General features: G+C 49.2%; 1 protein-coding gene across 6 annotated transcripts in view; it reads left to right on the plus strand.

Moving 5' to 3' along the window:
- Positions 1 to 20,072, plus strand: part of LOC140411683 (polycomb protein SCMH1-like) — a 309,157-nt gene that overhangs the window by 188,606 nt on the left and 100,479 nt on the right. For all 6 annotated transcript variants that reach the window (XM_072500717.1, XM_072500725.1, XM_072500704.1 and 3 more), the window contains one exon: positions 2,661 to 2,904. In XM_072500717.1, the coding sequence (XP_072356818.1) occupies positions 2,661 to 2,904 (244 nt within the window). The remainder of the gene's footprint in view (positions 1 to 2,660; positions 2,905 to 20,072) is intronic.

Raw genomic sequence — 20,072 nt, forward strand, 5'->3', positions numbered from 1 at the left:
ACATAATTTGTCGGCCCCCTTCCACATCTCTCACACTTAGCCTCTCTCTCTGGAAAGAACCCACTCATCCGAGCCTGCGTCACATGAGCCCTAATGCATCACTTTGAACTGTGCCAAGCTGATCCTAGCACAGGGCAACGTTCCATTTACCCGATGCATAATCTCACTCCAAGCCCTCAATCCCAACTCCATGTCCAGTGCCACCTCTCACTTCCGCATAACCTCCTCAGTTGGCATTTTCCCTTTGTCCTCCAGTCATCTGTAAGTATCTGCGATCTTCCCATCGCTAATTTGTCCAGCAATAGCAACCTGTCGAACAGAGTGTGCTCCGGTAACTGAGGGAAAGGGGGCACCTCCTTCCGCACAAAATCCCGCAACTGTACATAACTCTTACCCCCCCCCCCCTCTCTCTCTCTCTCTCTTCTCCCCCTCCTCCCCTCCCCCCAGCCCGGCAACTGGTATCACTCCTGTAACTCGCCCAACCCTGCAAACATTCCTTCCATGAATAAGTACCTCACCCGTTCCACCCCTTCCCTCTGCTACCGCCTACATGCCGCATCCATCCCTGCCAGGGAAAACCAGTGATCCCCACAAATAGGAGCCAACACCAAAATATTGCACACAAAATGCCGCCGTAGCTGAATTCCAGACCCTGAAAGGTGATGCCACCACCGGACTAACCGCAGCCCTTAAGTTTACTCCCACATACGACGCCTCATAAACCCATACCTTAATTAACAGTGCTACACCTCAACCTTTACCCAGCTTCCTATTCATAGAATTTACAGTGCAGAAGGAGGCCATTCGGCCCATTGAGTCTGCACCGGCTCCTGGAAAGAGCACCCACACCCTATCCCCATAACCCTATCCCCATAATCCTATCCCCATAACCCAGTAACCCCACTAAGGGCAATTTTGGACACTAGGGGCAATTTAGCATGGCCAATCCACCTAACCTGCATATCTTTGGACTGTGGGAGGAAACCGGAGCACCCGGTGGAAACCCACACACACACACGGGGAGAACGTGCAGACTCCGCACAGACAGTGACCCAAGCCGGGAATCGAACCTGGGACCCTGGAGCTGTGAAGCAATTGTGCTAACCACTATGCTACCGTGCTGCTATTTTTCTTGCATATCATACAACCCTCAACATTCAGGACTCAATCCTTGTCCTCCTGCAGCCATGTCTCCATAATGGCTATCAGATCATACTTATTCACTTCAGTGTGCTCCAGTAATTAATTTAATCAAATACCAAACAAGCATTTGACCTCCACTTTGGGGATAACCGAGTAATCCATTTATATGTGATTAAGGGAAGTTTTGGCCTGTATTTAGCACAGACTATCTGACAGTAAAATGCTTTAGAAACAGTATAATGAATTATTTTATGTAATCCGACATGCTTCTTTTGAAGTAGAGATGCTTTGATGGTCAGCCTACTTTGTTAAAGGACAATTGCATGATGATTAACATCCCCTCCTCCTCCCTCATCCCCACTTAGTCACCAGTCTAAATATCTGACTATTAACATCTTCACCCCCCCCCCCCCCAGCCCACTCCCAATTGGTCCAAGTTTGTCCAGTCAATAGGAGAACATACAGACATGAAGGGGCTCAGGTTTGACCCCCAGTCTATATCCAGTTCAGTGATGTTAGGCTGCCGGTAAAGTTACCAAAATTGTCGATCAATTGTAGACGAGAATAGGGAAAATCAGCTTGGGCTTCTGACCCTCGACATCATCCAAAAACCACCAATGAACCATCAACTGTGGATGGGGTCGAGTTTGATTGATGCTTCCCAAATTCAAATAAGATAGTCAACATCTTTTCCCAAGGGTAGAGGAGTCTAGAACTCGAGGGCATAGGTTTAAGGTGAGAGGGGAGAGATACAAAAGAGACCAGAGGGGAAATTTCTTCACAAAGAGGGTGGTGAGCATCTGGAACGGGCTGCCAGAGGCAGTGGTAGAAGTGGGTACTATTTACATGGGCAGGGTGGGTATAGAGGGATATGGCTAAATGCGGGTAAGTGGGACTAGCTTAGTGATAGAAACTGGGCGGCATGGACAAGCTGGGCCGAAGGGCCTGTTTCCATGCTGTAAACATCTCTGACTCTATAACCTGTTGACGCCATTAAGACTGGAAAATTAATAAAGGCTACTCGGGCAAAGATTCCGAGCTTGAGCAGTCTCTGTGAAACTGTTTCATTAAAGAATCGGTGCCTCCAGGGAGGAGGCCAGAAACCACCAGGAATTGCTCGAGTGTGGGTGAGTGGGTGGGGTTTGGGGGGGGGGGAGATAGAACTGAGAAGAAAATAATTTGTGTGAAAAGTTTTGGTTGAATTCCCCACTCTTGATTTTTAAATTTCAAACTCCTCCGTGCCTTTTCTCTCTCCTTTTTACATCAGTCTTCTATATCATTCAATTACTGCCCTCCACAACCACTTCAGAAAAATTGAATCATTCCCAATAGCTGCATGTTTCAGTTGGAGATTGTCTGATGTGGGATGTTGGTTGCATATTAAATAAGTTGCAGTATGAAATGATCTTGCAGCTGCATTTCTTAGATCAGAGGATGTCTTCAAACAATATCCTTGTATCCATGGCCCAGGCTCGTAATAGTTTGAAAGTCACTGATCGGTGCTTTGCATTAAACAGGAACCACCATCACCTTCCCAGAACTGTCATAAAGTGGGGATGAAACTGGAGGCAGTTGACAGGAAAAATCCACATTTTATTTGCCCGGCAACTATTGGAGAAGTGAGAGGGACAGAAGTGTTGGTGACGTTTGACGGTTGGAGAGGGGCTTTTGATTACTGGTGTCGATATGATTCTCGGGATATTTTCCCTGTGGGATGGTGTTCTCTGACTGGCGACAACCTGCAACCGCCAGGAACGAAGGGTAAGACTTATTTTATAAACTGAAGAAGAGCTTTGCTGCAGTGGATTTCTAGCAATGCTACATACACTATTCCCAGGCTTGTAGAGTCCATTGTACCATGGGACATTCACCTTTTACTGTATCCTTTTGGGTACTGGAAGAGCTGGGCACAACGATCTGTAAAAAAAGACTTTCACCAACCCGAGTCTATTGTTGTATTTCATCTGAACAGGGCAAGAAAGATTCACGCTGTGACAATAATAAAGATTGTTCAAAGGGCAGGATAGCTGAAACAGAAACCGAAAATGCGAGAAACATTCCATGCCCTGCACCAGCTCTGAAGAGAACAGACACAATGCTCTTCACTGAGATGGCCTTATTCTCTCTGCAGTTGCTGCCTGGCTAATTGAGTGTCCCTGGCATTTTCCAATGTCGATTGCTGCAATTTTGGCAATTCACCACTAAGTGTCACTATTTACCCAGCTGTAAGAATGATTGATACACTTCAATTTTGCCCTCCATTTTGACTACTTGAGTCCAACATTGGGCATCCGTGCTCATGGGCTCGTAGTTTCCCAAACTCAGGCTGATCAGTCTTGGAACAATAAATATTCTGCGGCAAATGGATAACGCAAACGAAGCACATTATGTTTGCCCAAATGTCATAAATTTGAAAACAAGCTCGAGGAGGAGAAGAAATTCCATTGCAATGGATTCTATCTCAAGGTATCACTGTTACCCGACCGCAGCTCTTCATCAGATAATTGATGCATTGATTTGTGATGGGACAGCAGAAAGGTTAATAATATTTGCAGCAGCCTGTGTTTTAATGATCTTGTTGCTGTGGCAATGTGTGGAAACTGATATTTTTGCATGGCAGTTTTTACTACAAGACTCTGGCAAGGGGGAGGGTGTTTTGCATTTTATAGTGCTGGATCTAATTGTGAGTTTTAAGTGCCAGAATGTGAAAATAAATTTTAACGATCACACTGAGAGACCTGCACACCACACGGAAGGAACATAAAATGTTTGTACCAGTTCTTCGTGTAATGTGAGTTTTAACTCCTTAATTGCCAATACAATTCTGCGAGATGGTTACTATTTGACGTGAGGAACCTGTGTAGGGCAAACCAGGTATTGTAGGGCAAACCAGGTATTGAGGCCCAAACAGGTATCTGGAAAGTTGTGAAGGGGATCTTCTGCCAGGATATGTCACCTTTGTTCTAGGATCAGGTCAATCACGGACTCCAGATTCCGACAGCATGGGCGGGATTCTCTCATCCCGCGGCAGAGTGTCCACGCCTTCGTAAACACCGTCGCATTTTACAATGGCATGAATGGGCTGCTCCCAGGACTAATTCTGGCCCCTACAGGGAGCCAGCACGCCACTGGATCGGTTCACGCCACTCCAGCTGCCGATCCCGGCGTGAACTGGGCGCCGCGGGATTCGTGCATGCGCAGTGGCGCCCTTCAACGCGCCAGTCCCGACGCAACACGGCGTAGGACTACAGGGGCCAGCACGTAGGAAATGAGTCCCCCAGCCTGAGAGGCCGGCCCGCCGATCGGTGCCTCCCCCCCCTCCCACCCGACTCTTCCACGCTGAGTTCCCGCCGGCTGAGAGCAGGTGTGGACGGCGCCAGCGGGACTCAGCATTTTCACGACGGGCGCTCAGCCCATCCACGCCTGAGAATAGGCGGGTCGGCCACGTAGAGCGACCGGCGCCGCGCCAACCATGCCGGCGCCAATGGCACCGATTCTCCGCTCTGCGGAGAATCGCATGCCTGCGTCCGGGCGGCGTGGCCCAGTCGCGGGGATTCTCCGGCCCGGCTGAGGGCTGAGAGAATCCCACCTCCTACATACGATCATATGACATAGGAGCAGAATTAGGCCACTCGGCCCATCGAATCTGCTCCGCCTTTCAATCATGGCTGATATTTTTCTCATCCTCATTCTCCTCCCTTCTCCCCATAACCCACGATAACTTTAAAAAAAATAAATTTAGAGTATCCATTTCTTTTTTTTTCAATTCAGAGGCAGTTTAACGAGGCCAATTCACTGACCCTATACATCTTTGAATTACGTGGGGGTGAGACCCACGCAGACATGGGGAGAATGTGCAAACACCCCCCCAGCAGCTCTAATCAAACCCGGGTCCTCGGCGCTGTGAGGCAGCAGTGCTAACCACTGCCACCGTGCTGCCCTATATATAGAATAACTGGAATGGTGTGAAATGTAACCAGTTCATTGTAATACAATTGCAGGATTATTACTCTTCTGCTAAAGGAGGAGTGGGGGGGGTGCGCCCGTGGTGCGCGGCGGGTGGGGTGGGGGGGGGGGGGGGGCGGAGTTGCATCAAAATAGCGTTTCTGTGCTGTAATTTGAAAAAATCCATCATCAACGGTGTCCGGTCACTTGTGACCAGAGAGAGGGATGGTCCTGGAAGAAGCCTGGTGCTGATCAACCCCTGTACACAGTTGTATATAGTTAATGTCTGACAGTTCCTAGAGACCTTGGGTAGGATTCTCCGACCCCCCCGCCGGGTCGGAGAATCCCTGGGGGCGGCGCGAATCCCGCCCCGATGCCGGCTTCCATATTCTCTGGCGCCGTTTTTCGGGCGGGGGCGGGATTCATGCCATGCCGGTCGGGAGCCGTTGGCATTTCTCCTGGCCCCGATGGGCCGAGCGCCCGTCCGTTTTTGGCAAGTCCCGCCGGCGTGAATTACTCACCTCACGCACAGCGGGGCCTGGCAGGTAAGTCGGCCGGGACGGTCCTCGGGTGGCACGGGGGGGATCCAACCCCAGGGGGGGGGCCCCACGATGGCCTGGCTCATGATCGGGGCCCACCGATCTGCGGGCGGGCCTGTTCCATCGGGGCAGTTCTTCCTTCCGCGCCAGCCCCTGTAGGGCTCCGCCATGGCCGGCGTGGAGAAGAGAACCCCCCGTGCATGCGCAAAAATACGCCGGCCGGTCTGCGCATGCATGGAATCACGCTGGCAGTTCCGCGCATGCGTGAGATCACGCTGGCCCTTTGGGCCGGCTGGCGCGGCGCCAACCCCTCCGCCGTCCACCTAGCCCCCAAAAGTGTGGAGAATTCCGCACTTTCGGGGGCTGTTGACGCCGGAGTGGTTGGCGTCGTTTCTCCCGCCGGCGTGGGGACTTAGTCCCCAGAAGGGAGAATCCCGGCCTTTGTTTCTTGCAGTTAAACACACCTTGGGATGGTTGGTGATGATGCTTCATGGGCTCACTGGTGTCCTTAAAGAATCGTATTTGACTCCTAAATATGTTAACTGTTCTGTCCGCATGTTCAGATAAATGTAATAGATCCCTGGGCATTATTGGAAGAAGAGCAGTTTTTTTTGTGTCGAGGCCAACATTTGTCCCTCAGCCAACATCAGCAAATCATATTCAGGCCAGTCATTCATCTTATTGCCAGATGGTGCTCATGCAATATTTAATAATGCACCAAACTGGCCAATGGTAGAGGGAGGTGGGATACCAAAGCTTTGTGCAATTCCTGCTTGTATTTCCATTTATGTAAAATAACTAATTTGGAATGTGCCAAATGTGCGTCCATGAACTGTATCTATACCTACATCAATTCAAACATACTTAGAGAGCATGTTGCAGCTCCCTCTGCGAATACGATAAGCTTGATCACTACTCCTTTTGGAACTCAGCCGACAGGACTAACAAAGGTAATATTGTTTCTTTCCTTTCCTGAAAGTTCAACAAATCAACTTTTGAGTTCAGATTTTAGACGCGGTCTGTGGGCAGTAAGGAGTTCAAACAGGTTTCTGCTTAGCAGGGTAGCTCAGACTTGATGCATTTAAATGGCAAAATTACACAGTTTAAAAACTCTTACTCGTACAATTTTTCCCATCTGAGATGGAATTTCTTGTTATCAGAATGTGCTGCAGGATCAATATATGACCCTTATAGGTTGCACTTATGATTGGTCACATGCTCAGAAAAATGTGGGCAGGATTTACCAACCACCCCGCTGGGTGTTTTTCTGTGGGGGAGGAGACCCACCAGCAGGATCTACCGGTCAAAAGGATTTCCCGGTCACAGCACCCCTCGTCCCCAGGAAACCCGTGCGCCAGTGTGAACAGCCATAAATCCCGCCCAGTATTTTTTTCAGGGTCACTGACTAACTTTGCATTAAATTTAAGAAATCTCCATGCTTCCTGCTTTAAGATAAAGTCCATTGAGGCAATTTATTACATTTACTAAAAGGCAATTTTCAATTCACCCTGTAACCCTCAACGGGCTCCCGCTCCTCCAATTTCCCAAGGCACTTCACAGGAGTGCTATAGAACAGGATTTGACATGGAGTAACTTTTACAGAACTACTGAAGCAGATGACAGGTTTTAAGGAACACCTTAAAGAAGGAAAGCAAGGTAGAAAGGTTTGGGGAGGGGATTCCAGAGCCGAACACCGTGACACTGAGAGAACGGTCACCGGTGCTGCAGCCATTTTGAAACTAGGGACAGTCCTATCTCCGAGCATTGTACAGCTGGAGACAGTCACAGAGATGAGGAGGGTGAGGCCATGGAGGGATTTGAAAACGAGGATGAGAATTTTGCAATCTGGTTACAGAACACGAGGCATGTTGAGTCTAGACCAGCTCTCTGCAGGAGCAGTTTAGCAGCAAGTTTCAATCTGCTTCCCTGTCCCCGTGGCTGTGCACATTTAGTTTCTGATCTGATGATTCTCCAATCCCTTTTATTTTTCAGCCTCGATTGGCCCTGCCTCAACCACGCTCTCAGGCTGTGCATTCCAGATCCTAACCGCTCGCCGCGCGATAAAGCTTTTTTTTCCCCCATGTCGCCTCTGGTTCAATCACCTTAACTTGGTGTCCTTTGCTTTTCGATTCTTTAGCCCACCTACACTGTTGAGACCTGTCATGACTTTGAATTCCTCTAGCAAATTCCCTCTCAATTTTCTCTTCAATAACAAAAACAACCCAGTTTTTCCAATCTATCCACCTGACTGTAGTCCTCGGGACCATTCTCCTGAATCTTTTTTGCACCCTCTCTAAAGTCTTATCTTTTTTAATTGTGGTGTCCAGAGTTAGACACCTTACGCCAGTTGAGGCCAAAACAATGCTTTATGAAGTTTCATCACAACTCCCTTGCTTTTGGATTCGATGCCTCTATTTATAAAGCTCAGCAACCCTGGTGCCTTTTTTAACCACTTTCTCAACCTGCCCTGCCACCTTCAAGTTGCACATATGCCCCCAGGCCTCTCTGTTCCTGTCCCTCTTTTTAGAATTGCGCCCCATATTATTGATTTTTCTTCATACTTCCAACCACTTTGTATTTCGTTTCATTGAATTTTAGTTACTGCGTGTCCATCCATTTCTCCGATCTGTCGGTGTCAAACATTTGAGGCTTTTAGAAGCTCTGAACCCACTGTGAGACCAGTGACAAAACTATATTTCACTACATTCAGCCAACAGAATAATATTGTTTTAAATAAATAATTTGGACGTCCTGGTGACTCCCAGAAGTGATGTATAGAGCTGTAGTCAGGAAATGTTTTTCAGCTGCTCTTAGGGTAGATATGGTTAAAATCTGGAGGAGTCACAGCTGCCAACAGATTGCATGACAGGAATGACAGCACTGACAATCAAAATCCTTTCATCTCCCTTTCACAGCCTCCAGTTCCTGCTGCTCTCACCGTGGTGTATTCATGAGTGTGCCTGTGTAGGCAGATGCTTGGTGCTCCATCAATTACTGGCCACAGTAATCGATTCTCAATGATGCTTGTGGCATCAAACAAGTAGTGAGATCACAGTTTAAGAGCTTCAACAACAAAAAGGAAGTCCGCTTGTTCAAATTGAAGGCAGGGTGATAAATCCCATGTCCATTGTGCACTGCACATTAGTGGCTTTGACCCGTGCAGATCTTAACATGGTTTGGGCCAGCATTTGAGGACTTGCAGGATATCGGGTTTTGGGGCCAAGATGGGCCACCATGTCTTCAGCTGCCAAGTTCCCAAGGTCCAGGATGCCCTCCCTAAACGTTTTCCCCCTTTCTCTTTCTTTTTCATAATTTAAAACACTCCTCATAACCTACACCTTGATCAAGCTTCCGTATCTGAAGAGTCGTCGTATTGGACTCAAAATGTTAACATTTTGGCCCTCTCCACAGAAGCTGCCAGACCTACTCATGATTTTCTGTTTTTATTTTTCAATTCCAGAATCCGCCGTATTTTGCTTTTATTCTCTATGGGGGGTGCATGTGTGTTTCACGGGGTGGGTTGTGTGTGTGTTTCACGGGGGAGGGGGGGTTTCACGGGGGAGGGGGGTGTGTTTCACGGCGGAGGGGTGTGTGTGTTTCACGGGGAGGGGTGCGTGTGTTTCACGGGGAGGGGGGGTGTTTCACGGGGGAGGGGTGTGTGTGTTTCACGGGGAGGGGTGCGTGTGTTTCACGGGGAGGGGTGTGTGTGTGTGTTTCACGGGGAGAGGGGGGTGATTCACGGGATGGGGTGTCTGTGTGTGTGTGTGTGTTTCACGGGATGGGGTGCGTGTGTGTGTGTTTCACGGGATGGGGTGCGTGTGTGTGTGTTTCACGGGATGGGGTGGGTGTGTGTGTGTTTCACGGGATGGGGTGCATGTGTGTGTGTTTCACGGGATGGGGTGCGTGTCACGGGATGGGGTGCGTGTGTGTGTGTCACGGGATGGGGTGTGTGTGTTTCACGGGATGGGGTGCGTGTGTGTGTTTTACGGGATGGGGTGCGTGTCACTGGATGGGGTGCGTGTGTGTGTGTCACGGGATGGGGTGCGTGTGTGTGTGTCACGGGATGGGATGCGTGTGTGTGTGTTTCACGGGATGGGGTGTGTGTGTTTCACGGGATGGGGTGTGTGTTTCACGGGGAGGGGTGTGTGTGTTTCACGGGGAGGAGTGTGTGTTTCACGGGGAGGGGGGTGTGTGTGTTTCACGGGGAGGAGTGTGTGTGTTTCACGGGGAGGGGTGTGTGTGTGTTTCACGGGGAGGAGTGTGTGTTTCACGGGGAGGGATGTGTGTGTGTTTCACGGGGAGGAGTGTGTGTGTTTCACGGGGAGGGGTGTGTGTGTTTCACGGGGAGGGGTGTGTGTGTTTCACGGAGGAGTGTGTGTGTTTCACGGGAGGAGTGTGTGTGTGTTTCACGAGGAGGGGTGTGTGTTTCACGAGGGAGCGGTGGGTGGGTGTTTCACGGGGAGGGGTGTGTGTTTCACGAGGGAGCAGTGGGTGTGTGTTTCACAGGGGAGGGGTCTGTGTGTGTTTCACGGGGAGGGGTGTGTGTGTGCTTCACGGGGAGGGCTGTGTGTGTTTCACGGGGAGGAGTATGTGTGTGTTTCACGGGGAGGAGTGTGTGTTTCACGGGAGGAGTGTGTGTGTGTTTCACGAGGAGGGGTGTGTGTTTCACGAGGGAGCGGTGGGTGGGTGTTTCACGGGGAGGGGTGTGTGTTTCATGAGGGAGCAGTGGGTGTGTGTTTCACAGGGGAGGGGTCTGTGTGTGTTTCACGGGGAGGGGTGTGTGTGTGTGTGCTTCACGGGGAGGGCTGTGTGTGTTTAACGGGGAGGGCTGTGTGTGTTTCACGGGGAGGGCTGTGTGTGTTTCACGGGGAGGGCTGTGTGTGTTTCACGGGGAGGGCTGTGTGTGTTTCACGGGGAGGGCTGTGTGTGTTTCACGGGATGGGGTGCGTGTGTGTGTGTTCCACGGGGAGGGGAGTGTGTGTGTTTCACGGGGAGGAGTTTTGTGTGTGTGTTTCACGGGGAGGGGGGTGTGTTTCACGAGGGAGCGGTGTGTGAGTGTTTCACGGCAGGGGTGCGGGTGTGTGTGCGTTTCACGGGGAGGTGTGTGTGTGTGTTTCACGGGATGGGGTGCGTGCGTGTTTCACGGGATGGGGTGGGTGTGTGCGTGTGTTTCACGGGGAGGGGTGTGTGTGTTTCACGGGATGGGGTGCGTGTGTGTTTCACGGGATGGGGTGCGTGTGTGTGTTTCATGGGATGGGGTGTGTGTGTGTTTCACGGGGAGGGGTCTGTGTGTGTTTCACGTGGAGGGGTGTGTGTGTTTCACGGGATGGGGTGCGTGTGTGTTTCACAGGGTGGGGTGGGGGTGTGTGTGTGTTTCACGGGGAGGGGTGTGTGTGTGTTTCACGGGGGAGGGGTCTGTGTGTGTTTCACGGGGGATGAGTGTGTGATTCACGGGGGTGGGGTTTGTGTGTATTTCACGGGGGATGAGTGTGTGTTTCACAGGGGATGGGGTGTGTGTGTGTGTTTCACGGGGGATGAGTGTCTGATTCACGGGGGTGGGGTGTGTGTGTGTTTCACAGGGGATGAGTGTGTGTTTCACAGGGGATGGGGGGTGTGTGTGTTTCACGGGGGATGAGTGTGTGTTTCACAGGGGATGGGGGATGAGTGTGTGTTTCACGGGGGATGAGTGTGTGTTTCACAGGGGGTGGGGTGTGTGTGTGTATTTCACGGGGGATGAGTGAGTGTTTCACAGGGGATGGGGGGGATGTGTTTCACGGGGGATGAGTGTGTGTTTCACAGGGGATGGGGTGTGTGTGTGTTTCACGGGGGATGAGTGTGTGTTTCACAGGGGATGGGGTGTGTTTGTGTTTCACGGGGGATGAGTGTGTGATTCACGGGGGTGGGGTGTGTTTGTATTTCACGGGGGATGAGTGTGTGATTCACGGGGGTGGGGTGTGTGTGTGTTTCACGGGGGATGAGTGTATGTTTCACAGGGGGTGGGGTGTGTGTGTATTTCACGGGGGATGAGTGTGTGTTTCACAGGGGATGGGGGTGTGTGTGTTTCACGGGGGATGAGTGTGTGTTTCACAGGGGATGGGGTGTGTGTGTGTTTCACGGGGGATGAGTGTGTTTCACAGGGGGCGGGGTGTGTGTGTGTTTCACGGGGGATGAGTGTGTGTTTCACAGGGGGTGGGGTGTGTGTGTGTTTCACGGGGGATGAGTGTGTGATTCACGGGGGAATGGGGTGTGTGTGTGTGTTTCACGGGGGGGTGAGTGTGTGATTCACGGGGGTGGGGTGTGTGTATTTCACGGGGGATGAGTGTGTGTTTCACAGGGGATGGGGTGTGTGTGTATGTGTAACTTACACAAGTGACTGAATAACCTGCTGAGGCATACTGTGTGGAATTGATGAATTAATGTTTGGGCAAAATAAAAATGGCTTCTGCCACCACCTGTGGAACTGTCAGCATTGTAAGGGGAGGTGAAAATGGTTGGACCACCATTTTCCTTGTAAACCATATCCAAACTTGCTGCAATCCCAGACTTACCATTCAGCTCCATTGCACAATATGTAAAACATTAACGTTTTGAATTAAAAAAAAACAATTTCAGACATCCTCCAGCATGTACTTCCTGAAATAATTCATCATCTTCACTGATCCTGCACTTCCAAGTGTGCACGTACATATATATTTATTTAAGCAGAGAGGCGAACCACAGTTCTCAGGATAAAAGGTAATTCCCACCAGATGTTTTTCATTTAATTACTAATGGCCATTGCGGATTTCACGGTGCTCACTGCCATTTGGAATATAGTGGGCGTGATTTTCTGGCTGCATTGTCCCCGGTGCACTGTTTAAATCACGGGACAATCGGGATCTGCACTGGGCATAGACCCTTCTTGTTGTCAGGTTCCAGATCCTGCCCAGATGTATAGAGGCACCAATTAAGAGCAATCTGCATCTCATTAGTGAGATGGAAGTGCAATCTAACGGCCTCTTTGGAACTAAAGAGCTTCCCAGCGAGAGATCACGCAGGTGCCATTTAGCACTGGGCCACACAAACGTGAGCCAGGAGTAACGGTCCCAGGCCAATGGAGATCGCTGGGTAGTCAGGGACAGGCAGAGTCGCACACTGGCTTCACCCTCTGGCATCCAGGCACCTTGGTATTGCTACCCTGGCACTGCCAAGCTGGCATGGGCACTGCCAGGGTGCAGTGCCAGGTTGCCACTATGGCACTGCCTGGGGCCAGGGCAGAGGGGGGCAAAGCCCACGAAAGGGAGGATAATCGAGGGTATGAGGTGTGGGGGGGAACTGAAGGGCAGGTGTGAAGGGGTCTTGGGTGGGGGGGGGGGGGGGGGCGGGGGTGAAGGGTGCGGTTCCTGAAAGGCAGGGGGTACAAAACTGGGGTGGGGAGGCCTTAAGAGGACCTCTTCAGCGACCCGTTAAAGGGGTGTCCTCGCCAGCCCAGAGCGGAGTGTATTCACTTGGGGGGATGTAGAATAATGCCCATGTGTGCAGTGGTTGAGATTGCCTATGGGTGAGGGTGGGGAGATCCTCAAGTTCACTTAGCGATCGGGGCACCCTTTCAAATGGCGGCCCAGTCTCTCATCAGAGAGTTCAGCTCCCCACTGCTGAAAACATTCTGAAGTGTGGGGTGGACTAGGGAGAAAGGTCACAAGGCCCAAAAAGCTGACTGAGGGATGGATTCTCCAGCCACACCCACCCTGCGACCAGAAATTCCTGCCCGAAGTCTATGGACCTTTACATGGTCTGGGTCCCGCCGTGGCCATCTTGTGGCGGGTGGAAGAATCTTACCCTAAGTGTGGGTAAATGCTGGTGCAGATCTCACCAAAAGAGCCAACGGGAAACCCGCCCGAAATGACACATAGAAACATTTCCTTAAATCACGCAAATAGTATTTTCTGTCCATCGTTCTGAGAAGTTGCATTTTTATAGCACTCTTAACAACCCAATTTCACACCAAGCCACATAAGGAGACATAATAATAATCTTTATTATTGTCACAAGTAGGCTTACATTCACACTGCAATGAAGTTACTGTGAAAAGCCTCCAGTCGCCACATTCCGGCGCCTGTTCGGGTTCACAGAGAGAGAATTCAGAATGTCCAATTCACCTAACACGTCTTTCGGGACTTGTGGGAGGAAACCGGAGCACCCGGAGGAAACCCACGCAGACATGGGGAGAACGTGCAGACTCCGCACAGGCAGTGACCCAAGCCGGGAATCGAACCTGGGACCCTGGAGCTGTGAAGCACTGTGCTACCATGCCGCCCCACTGTGCTACAATGTCAGGCAAATGATCAAAAGCTTGCTCGAAGAGGCAGGTTTTAAAGAGTGTCTACAGTTAAAAGGCAGAAAGGTTTAGGTCGGACAGTTTAGCATTTAAGACCTTGGTGAATCACAGCTAGACTGCCAATGAGGAATCAATTAAAACAGAGTTGCACAAGTTCAAACATTGCTGCTACCTATTATGCATTGGGTTCCATCTATTACAGAACAAGCATGTAGACTTGCAAACTCAGTAACAATGCTACAATAATTTATTTTCATTGGGTGGTATTTATTTCCAGACACATCTTTCTTTACCCCCATCCCCAAATCTTTGTTTCTGACTCCACCAGAATGACTAACAGCCTCATTGAGATAAGAACAGAGTTCACCACACAAGATTTTTAAAAATGTCTTGAACAACTGACCCTGCCTGCAGTTGGTGCTGGACTGGATTTTCTTTGCAGTTCAATCTGGCTGTGTGATGAGAGAATGATCTCTACTTTGAATCTTCAGAAATAATCCATTAGATAGATGAGAGAGAAATCAGAGCTGTGACCCTCCAGATTCTGACCCAAAACAAAACTGAAAGCAAGATGAATCCTTCCTGGCTCTGCAGAACATTCCAGAATGGTCAGCGCCAATCAGCATTGAGTATCAACAAAGGACCGGCAATTTGAAACAGTCCATTGGCTGACAGCCAAATCCATCAAGATGTGTCATCACTGATCTCCGTTGAATCTGCTGATCCGAAATAGAAACAGCTCTTTTTAACCTGCCTTGCCTGAGGTCATAGGTCAATCATCAGTTACCAACCACTCGAATTGAAGGTGAGGTTTGTCTTAAAGGCATAGATCCCATTAATTGTCCATGTACAAAAATTGTAATAGCAAAATAACAAAAATTAAAAGGAGGAAAGGGGCACAGACAGGTATTAAACAGAAGGATCCTTACACAGGAGAGAAGTACATGGATGGATGATGATAGGAGTGTGCACAGCTACACCTGACACACTGTTGCACAATGACAACTCCATATAGGCGAGGTCTACAAAAAGGGCAGAAGAGGGAAAAAATGGTGTATAGGATTCTCTGGCCAGGCCCTCCCGGCGACCGGAAATTCCTGCCCATGGTCAATGGACCTTTACATGGTCCGCGCCACGCCCGTGGCGATCTTGCGGCAGTCAAGGCGGAAGAATCCAGCCCAGTGTGTGAAGGTAAATTAACAGCCAATGAAAAAGGGAGCAAAAGAGAGTTTTTGGTTCTTAAATAGATTGTAGGCAACTACAGAGTGCAACTGATTAGGTTCCGAGCCGAAGGAAATGTCCTTGTGATGGCAGATAGCATGGTTGAGGTATTAAGTAAGGGCATTGAATCACAAAAGAAGACCCTGCCGATGGAACAGTAACTGAGGAGGTAGAAAAATGATGAGGTAGGGGTACTGCTTTGCAGTACTTGAAGTGGAAGAGTCACCTGGTCAGGATGAAATGACTTCTACATTACTGAGGGGAGTAACTGTGAAGGGTTCTGGTCAATGTTGTCCTGTTCTCCTTGGGTCTGGGAATTGATCCAGAGGACTGGAGAATTGCAAATATTACACACTGCCTTCAAACAAATGGGGGAAGAATGAACTGGTTTAGCACAGGGCTAAATCGCTGGCTTTGAAAGCAGACCAAGGCAGGCCAGCAGCACAGTTCAATTCCCATACCAGCCTCACTGAACAGGCACCGGAATGTGGCGACTAGGGGCTTTTCACAGTAACTTCATTTAAAGCCTACTTGTGACAATAAGCAATTTTCATTTTTCATTCATTTCATTTCAACCTAGCATTTCCAGGCTAATTCTCATGGAGACAAAGCTTTTAGAGACTAAATGAACTGTCAGTTGAAAAATATGAACAAATAAGTGAAAGCCAGCATGGATTTGTTAAAGGTAAGTCACGTTTGATTGACTTGATTGAGCTGTGTGATGAGATAGTAGAGAGGGGTGAGGTTTCTATGAACTTTCAAATGGAACTTGGAGGATATGGGATAAAATGTTAAGGTCAAGACATTCATGATGATTGTTGCAGTTTTGCTATATTTAGTGGTCGAGATATAGCATTGTCTGTCCATCATTCTGTGATGTAGCGATGCCGGCGTTGGACTGGGGTGGGCACAGTAAGAAGTTTACAACCCAGGTTAAAGTCCAACAGGTTTGTTTCGAATCACTAGCTTTCGAAGTGCAGCTCCTTCATCAGGTGACTCATCTGATGAAGGGGCTCATCATTCTGTGGAAAGAGAAGGAAAATGTGACTAATTGGATAACACGACCAAATATGGCTGCATGAACTCTGTTGTACTTTCTAAGGTTCTGAGTTGTGTATCCTCCTTGTAGGAGCGGTTTCAAGACCTGTGTATTGAGTCAGCTTCCACGTGGGACTCTTCCCTGTGGCTCAACTCAGTACAGAGAACAACAGACACATCAACAATCTGGATAAGATGGCTATTTATTAATCCAAGCTAGGTTTCGTGTACACTGAGATGAGATCTGGATGTGTGCCAAGATCTATCTACTAAACACTGATAAAAACACATCAATTCATCAATTATACAATTTCCAAAAATCATTAGCCCACCCCAGTTGGGCTAATCCCTGATCCAATCCAATCCGATCCAATCCCTGAAGCTGTCATGTTTAAACCTTATCCAATAAAATTGCAATCAACCCATGATTGAGCCTCATCCTGTTAACTGTGTTTACAAAAGGCTTGATGGCAATCCTAATAATCCTAAATTGTTTTTCCCCATCTGAGCATCCTGCGCATTGTTCATGAGGGACAGGATGGTAGAACTGGCATCCTCCTTACACCATAGATTGTTTCAGAAGGACAGGTTATCAAAAATGGCTTCTTTTTCGCCTCATAGATTGTCCCAGAGGATATCGGAGGCCACTGATAAAAACTTGTGTTTACTAGTAATTTGCTGATCATACATATCCTGTATCTCAAAAACATGGGCAAGTCAGCTGCCTAAATCCCTTATTACTTATTACTGCTATGTCCCAAAAATACATGTTTAATGGTTAATAATGATTGCCCAGTACCCTTTCTACAATTAATCTCAATCCTTAATAAACTAATTTATGCAAAACTACTCGAGTGGCATTCTAGCTATTCAGTTTTACGAGGTCTCACCGCTGGACCCCCCCCCCCCCTCCCCCCCCCTTCACTCCTCAATTGAGCAATGCCACAGGAGATCGTAAGATCATAAGACATAAGGGAATAAGTAGGCCATTCGGCCAATCGAGTCTGCCCCGCCATTCAATGTGATCATGGCGGATCTGCTAATCCTCAACTCCACTTTCCTGCATTATCCCTATAATTCTCAATTCTCTGAGTAAAAAAATCTGTCTATCTCAGCCTTCAACATACTTAACGGCCCAGCCTCTACATCTCTCTGCGGTAAAGAATTCTACAGATTTCCTACTCTCTGAGAGAAGAAATTCCTCCTCATCTGTCTTAAATGGGCAACCCATTACTCCTGAGATTATGCATTCTGGCCCCAGATCTTCCCACAAGGAGAAACAACCTCTCCACATCTACCCAGTTGTTAAGATCCCGGACCAGACCCCAACATTGGTGGGGATACTGGACAAGAACCCCCAACCCTTTTTTAATAATTGTAATACTGTGAGGAAAGGATGCTTCACTCCGGGTAGAGGCCAGTGTTGTAGTTGTACTGGAACAGCTTGGCTTGGAATGCAGCAAGTTCTGGAGCACAAGTCTTTAGTACTATTGCAGGGATATTGTCAGGGCCCAGAGCCTTTGTAGTATCCAGTGCCTTCTGCTGTTCCTTGATATCACGTGGAGTGAATCGTATTGGCTGAAGACTGACATCTGTGATGCTGGGGACCTCTGGAGGAGACTGAGATAGATCATCCACTCGGCACTTATGGCTGAAGATTGTTGCGATTGCCTCAGCCTTGTCTTTTGCACATACACCCTGGGTTCCTCCATCATTGAGGATGGAGATATTTGTGGAGCCTCCTCCTCCTCCCGTAACAGCCTCCCCGAACAGGCGCCGGAATGTGGCGACTAGGGGCTTTTCACAGTAACTTCATTTGAAGCCTACTTGTGACAATAAGCGATTTTCATTTCATTTTTCATTTCCAGTGAGTTGTTTAATTGTCCACCACCGTTCATGGTTGGATGTGGCAGGACTACAGAGCTTAGATCTGATGCGTTAATTGTGAAATCGCTTAGCTCTGCCTGTTACTTGCTGCTTATCCTGTTTGGCATACAAGTAGTCCTGTGTGTAGCTCCACCAGGTCGACACCTCATTTATCGGTATGCCTAATGTTGCTCCTGGCATGCTCTCTTGCACTCTTCTTTGAACCAGGGTTGATCCCCTGGCTTAGTGGTAATGGTAGAGTGGGTATATGCTGGGCCATGAGGTTGCAGATTGTGGTTGAATCCAATTCTGCTGCTGCTGATGGCCCACAGAGCCTCATGGATGCCCAGTCTCGAGTTGCTAGATATGTTTGAAGTCTATCCCATTTAGCATGGTGGTAGTGCCACACAACACGAGAGGGTATCCTCAATGTGAAGACAGGACTTTGTCTCCTCAAGGACTGTGCGGTAGTCACTTCTTGTAGATAATTATGGCACCAGCACCGATGCCTGTGGCACTCCACTAGTTACAGGTTGTCATCCTGAAAATACCCCTCTTATCCCAATTCTGTCTTCTGTCAGTTAGCCAATCTTCTATCCATGTTAATATACTACCCCAACACCATGTGCGGTTATCTTATTAAGTAGCCTTTTGTACTTTGCCTTATCGATTACCTTTTGGAAATTGAAGTCTATTACATCTACTGCTTCCCCGATACTCTATATTGCTCATTACCACCTGAAAGAATTTTAATAAATTTATCAGGCATTTACCTCGTTCATATGGGGAGGGAAGATGGCCAGAGTTAAAAAGGTGCTACTACAGAGAGGAAGGCAGGCAAGGGGTTTGGGTCTTCCGAACCTGATGTATTATTACTGGGCGGCGAATGTGGAGAAGGTACGGAGCTGGGTCAGAGGGCTTGACTCCCAATGGGTCAGAATGGAGGAGAGTTTGGTAGGGGGTCGGGATTGAAGGCGCTAGCAACAGCGCCGCTCCCGACGGCCCCGGGGAGATACTCAGGGAGTCCGGTAGTAATAGCTTTGTTGAGAATTTGGAGGCAGTTTCGACAGCACTTTGGGTTGGGGGCAGGGTCAAGGGAAACGACGATTCAGGGGAACCATAGATTTGAGCCAGAGAAGTGGGATGGAAATTTTCTGAGATGGGAGGAGAAAGGAATTAGGGCACTAAAAGATTTGTTTCTTGGGGGCCGGGATTGAAGGAGCTGGGAGCGAGGTATGGGCTGGAGCATGGGGAAATATTTAGATACATGCAGGTTCGAGACTTTGCCAAAAAGGAGATACCCAGTAGAGCCGGCCTCGACATTGCTGGGGGAGGTGCTGACGACAGGGGGACTGGAGAAGGGGGTAGTATCCGCGTTTACGGGGCTATTTTGGAGGAGGAGAAGGCGCAGCTAGAAGGAATCAAGGCAAAGCGGGGATTTGGGAGAGGGTATGGAGGAGGGGATCTGGTGTGAGGTGCTCTGGAGGGTGAACGCCTCCACCTCGTGCGCGAGGTTGGGGCTGATACAGCTGAAGGTGGTGTATAAAGCACACCTTACAAGGGCGAGGAAGCGCCGGCTCTTTGTGGGGGTAGAAGATGTGGATGAACGTTGTGGGGTGGGGGGGTTGGGGGTGGGCACACAAACCACGTTCATATGTTTTGGTCCTGTCCAAAGCTGGAGGATTACTGGAAGGAGATTTTTAGGGTAATCTCTAAAATGGTGCACGTGAAAGTGGGCCCGGGCCCTTGGGAGGCCATATTCGGAGTGTCGGACCAGCCAGGGTTGGAAACAGGTGCGGAGGCAGATGTTGTAGCCTTCGCCTCGCTGATCGCCTGAAGGCGGATTCTGTTAGGGTGGAGATCAACCTCTGCACTCTGTGCCTTGGTGTGGCGGGGGACCGCCTGGAATTCTTGATGCTTGAAAAGGTCAAATTTGAACTGAGGGGAAGGACGGAGGGGTTCTACATTCATGGGCGTTATTCATTATGCACTTGCGAGAATTG

This window comes from Scyliorhinus torazame, chromosome 1 (assembly GCF_047496885.1).
Source record: "Scyliorhinus torazame isolate Kashiwa2021f chromosome 1, sScyTor2.1, whole genome shotgun sequence".
NCBI lineage: Eukaryota > Metazoa > Chordata > Chondrichthyes > Carcharhiniformes > Scyliorhinidae > Scyliorhinus > Scyliorhinus torazame.